This window comes from Apium graveolens, chromosome 8 (assembly GCF_009905375.1).
Source record: "Apium graveolens cultivar Ventura chromosome 8, ASM990537v1, whole genome shotgun sequence".
Classification (NCBI taxonomy): domain Eukaryota; kingdom Viridiplantae; phylum Streptophyta; class Magnoliopsida; order Apiales; family Apiaceae; genus Apium; species Apium graveolens.
The window spans coordinates 245,391,560-245,396,286 of NC_133654.1; the positions used below are offsets into that span (position 1 = coordinate 245,391,560).

At 33.8% G+C, this 4,727-nt stretch overlaps 1 protein-coding gene across 1 annotated transcript; it reads left to right on the plus strand.

Moving 5' to 3' along the window:
• Positions 1–3,461: 3,461 nt before the first annotated feature.
• On the plus strand, positions 3,462–4,307 carry LOC141680540 (uncharacterized). The gene has a single exon (XM_074486738.1). The coding sequence runs from the start codon at positions 3,462–3,464 to the stop codon at positions 4,305–4,307; it is 846 nt and encodes a 281-aa protein (XP_074342839.1).
• The last annotated feature ends 420 nt before the right edge of the window (positions 4,308–4,727 follow it).

A 4,727-nucleotide genomic window follows, 5' to 3' on the forward strand; every position in this document is an offset into this window, starting at 1 on the left:
AAAGTTTGTTGAATAAGATGCTCATGTTCCTTGGGAAGAAACTCACAGAGGAGTTGAGTGGACCAAGAAGTGGAATGAATCTGATTTCATTCCAAGCTCAAAAGTTCTGACAGAGCATATATCAAAAGCTGATGAACTGTTGACAAACTCTGATTTCAAGCACCAACTCAAAGTCACAGCTCTAAGTACTAAAAATCTTCAAGGTCTGCACTCCACAACTCATGCTAAGGTTGATAAACTTCTGGAATCAGCTGAAAATCTAGACATGAATCTCAAATTAGAAAAGTCAAGAATTATCAGACCTATTCATGAGAAAGTTGAAGCTATTGAGAAGGTTCAAGAAAAGCAACAGGCCCAAAATTACTGAGGTCCTGCTGAATCAAGCCTCTCAACAAGCTCAACTGAATGAAATTCAATCTTCAATAGAACTTCTTCTCTCTCTCCTACTACCAGATGATGCCAAAAAGGGGGAGAAGGTAGTTAAGTCCAAATGCTCAACTAGTCAAGTACTGAAGAAAAAAGATGATAATGAAGATGACCAGGGAAACCCTAGAAAGGGCAAGGGTCAAGGTCAAGGGCATAGCAGCGAAGTTTCTTCAAGGAAACTAATTTCTGACTCTAGTAAATCTTCTACACAGAAGAAGACAAGTTCTGAAGATGTAGATGCTCAAGCTCTGATAACAAGTTCTGATAATCAAAATCTGATATCAAGTTTTGATGTTCTGATTCAAGCTGAAAGTCAAGACTCTCAGAAGTTCTTGCAAACTCTGAAGCTCAAGGGAAGGGAGACTACAGTCTATTACAAAGATCCCAAGATTCAGACACTTGATGAAGAGATTGCTAGAAGACTATTTCTCAAGCATAATCCTGGAATGAATTTAGAGACTTTAAAGGAGTAAGAAGCTAGATTTGCAGCTGAGAAGACAAATCTAAAGTCTAAAGCTTCTAATGCTAAGAAACCTCCAAGGACTAAGGTAACAGGCATTGTGATCAAGGAAAAGTCTGAAGCTTCAAAGCCCAAGACAAGATCACAAGTTAAAATTGATCCCAATGATAAAGGGAAAGGAAAGATTGATGAACCAACAAAGCCACAGGAGATGAAGATTCCTCAAATCCTGATGAAACCTGTATGCAAACTGGTTCAAGTATTTGATGATGCTGCTGCAGTAGATGAAACTGTTCAAACTCTGAAAAGAAGGAAGATAACTGAAGAATCTAAGACAACCTCTGACACAACTCAAGTTGTTTAGAATGAAAAACAACAAGCTACAAAAGAAACAGCAAATTCTGATCAAGTCATCAAGACATCAACCTCTGACAAAGCTCAAGTTAATTTGAATAAATTGACAGTTACTGATAAGAGAAAACTCCTATGGAAGAATGTTAATCCATCAGATCCTAAGAAAAGCCAGCTGCTATCTGATTTCATGATTGTTGGATTGAAAGCCAGAGAAGCAAGAGACATAGCTGGACTAGGTTCTGAAGAAGCCAAGATCAAGACAGGAGTTGAAGTACTTACAAGAGTTCCATTTTTATTGATTGACAAACCTCTTGAAGAAGTTACACAGAAACACCTTGATAAGGTTATATTTGTTCAAGTGGTATTGGATGCTCATGATAAGCATAATGTCAAAGAAAATCTGATTCTATTTCTTGAAGATGGAAGAACATATCAAATGTCAGAATCAGATGTGCTGAACAAATCTCTGAAAGAACTTCAATTCTTTCATTATCTTTTGGAGATAAAGTCTGAGATTACTAGAAGATAGTCAAATTTCATAATGATGACCATAAGGGATAAAGTAAGAATTTCTGGATTAAGGGTTACAGAGTTCATTCCAAATATAGTTGAAGATGATGGAAGTGAAATTCCAATGAAGAAAAATTCTGCTAAACTTGAAGTGATTCTGAAAGAGAAATGTTTGTGCTATAATAGAGACTCTTCTCATCCAAGGGTGATCAGACTTGGTGATGGTTTAGAAAGAAATCATATCTCAACACTTAGGACTGCAATATACCAGATTGGAAGTAAAGATGAAGAAATGAAGCAAGTCAAGCTACACTATCTCAAGTCATGAGGAATGCAGAAGAGAAGCTGATATCAAACTTTGTCAAGAATCACTTTGGATTCAAATTGACTCAATAAAATTGGTAAAAGCTACAAGGACTGTAAGTTGTAGTTAGTTGTCTAAATAAACTCTAATTGCATTTGTACTTAAATGTTTTTGACATCATCAAATCTATTAACTTGTATTTTTTTCATAATTTACAAGTTGGGGGAGATTGTTAGATATATTTGAGATGTCATGTCTAATCTGTTGTGTTTAGTTTCAGAACTTAATATCAGGACTTATTGGAAATCAGAACTTACTGAAGTCAGAACTTATATCAGAACTTAAGGTCGTCGGGATTTATATCAGGACTTAAGTGTGGATACTTCAGATAAGGAATGCAACTGATTTACAGGAAAGGATCGTGACTAAAATAATAGAAGATATGCATGAAGAGTTAGAAGACTAGAAGACTTGTATAAGATAATATCTGATTGATATATTTTAGGAGACAAAATTATATTCCATATCAATTAGAAGATATCTTGTAACTATGTACTATATAAACACAGCTTAGGGTTTACACTATATGTGTTATCATTCACGAGAAAGATTATACATTTTAACCTAGTAGCTCTTAGTGATATTGTTCATCACTGAGAGAAAATAACTATTCTATTATAACAGAGTTTATTATATTGACTATATTTGATCACTGTTATATACTTGTGTTCAAAATCGATTTGATTGTATAAACACTATATTCAACCCTCTTCTATAGTGTTGTGTGACCTAACATTGCACTAGAATAAAAAAGGTGTATTTTATGAGTCAATGCATAAATTTTGGTCCCCATCATATAATTACATGTTGGGTTAGAAATATATACACTAAAATCAATTTTTATTTTTTCTTAAAAATAGCCTCTAAGTTGATTAGGCTTTAAGTGCTATAATAAGTAGATTATGATACTATGAAAATTTTATGAAATCATAAGTTATATTTGACCTTGGATACAATTTCCATCGTTAAAGAAGAGTAGTGACGCCTCTTTATAAAGACATTATATGTGGTGCATAATTAAATTCTAAATTCATAATATAGAATCTCTTTTTTTACTTATTATCTTAAATTAGTTTGAATGCTATTTTTTTAGAACTTGCAATGTCAAATTTTACGAAAGTTGAGTTCAATGCACTTGATGTCACCAGCAAGAATTATTTGACATGGATATTAAATGCTGAAATTCATCTTAACACTATGGATCTTGGTGATACAAAAAAGAAGAAGAAAATATGACATTTGAGCAAGTCAAGGCAAAGGCTATGATATATTTTTCGCCACCACCTTGATGAGGGATTGAAAACTGAATACTTAATTATGAAATATCCCTTAACTTTTTGGAACGATATGAAAGAAAGGTATGACCACCAGAAAACTATCATACTTCCAAAAGCTCGCTATGATGGGTTACAATTGCGCTTACAAGATTTTAAAACCGTTAGCGAGTATAATTCTACAATGTTTAATATTACTTCACAATTGAAATTACGTAGTGAAAATATATTTGATAATGATATGTTGGAAAAAACCTACTCCACTTTCCATGCCAATAATATGCTCCTGCAACAGCAATATCGTGAAAGGGAATACACAAAATATTCTGAACTTATATCAATTTTGCTCCTTGCCATGCAAAACAATGAACTCTTGATGAAAAATTATCAAGCACATTCAACTGGTTCAGCACCATTCTCTGAAGTGAATGTTATAACTAGTAATGAATATGAACAAAATAAGCAATTTGGATGTGGGCATGGACGTGGATTTGGACGTGGGAGAGCCCGTGGGCGTGGTTTTGGACGTGGTCAAGGCCATGATCACCGAAAATTCTCAAATTTCAAGAATTCTCACCACCAGAAGTGGACAAAAAATGAGGAGAAGCCCAAGGGAAGTATAATGGATAAAAGCATTGAAAGAACTTGTCATCATTGTAGAATAAAAGTCCATTGGGGTCGTACTTGTCGTATCTCCAAGCACCTTGTTGATCTTTATCAAACTTCTTTAAAGGGTGTGGAGACTAAGTTTACTGAACAAATTGATCCTTTGGGCATAACCCACCTTGAAGCACACCTTGGAGGGGGAATCAAATCAATCCAATCAGCTCTACTCATATGGAAGTGGCTAACTTATTTGAAGATGGAAATATGGAAGTGGTCAAATTTGGTAGAGATGATGCTAATATTAATTAAATAAATAGTTCTTGTCTTCTTGTAAAGATTTATATTTAAACCATAAGATTTTATGTTTGAACTTATAGAATCTAAGAATTTTATAAACACATAACTCTCTAAATTAGAGATAAGGACCGTAATCATCATATCTAATTATCGAGATTAAACTGAAGGCGGAAATGTACCTGAATCCATAAGACGATAATTGTTACGATATTTGAATCTGTATTATATTCTTGATTATTGTCTTCCTCAACCAAGTACTCCTTAGGATTTCTCAATAGCTCTCTCTGATGGGTAGAAGATAAGCCGTGTAACATACTTAATATATTGGGGACTATAACCCTTTTTATATACCACCTAATTAAATCTCCCATTATAATTTAATTGGGCCTGATATTAGGTATCCACTTACTAGGTCCATACAATAAATTAAAATCTA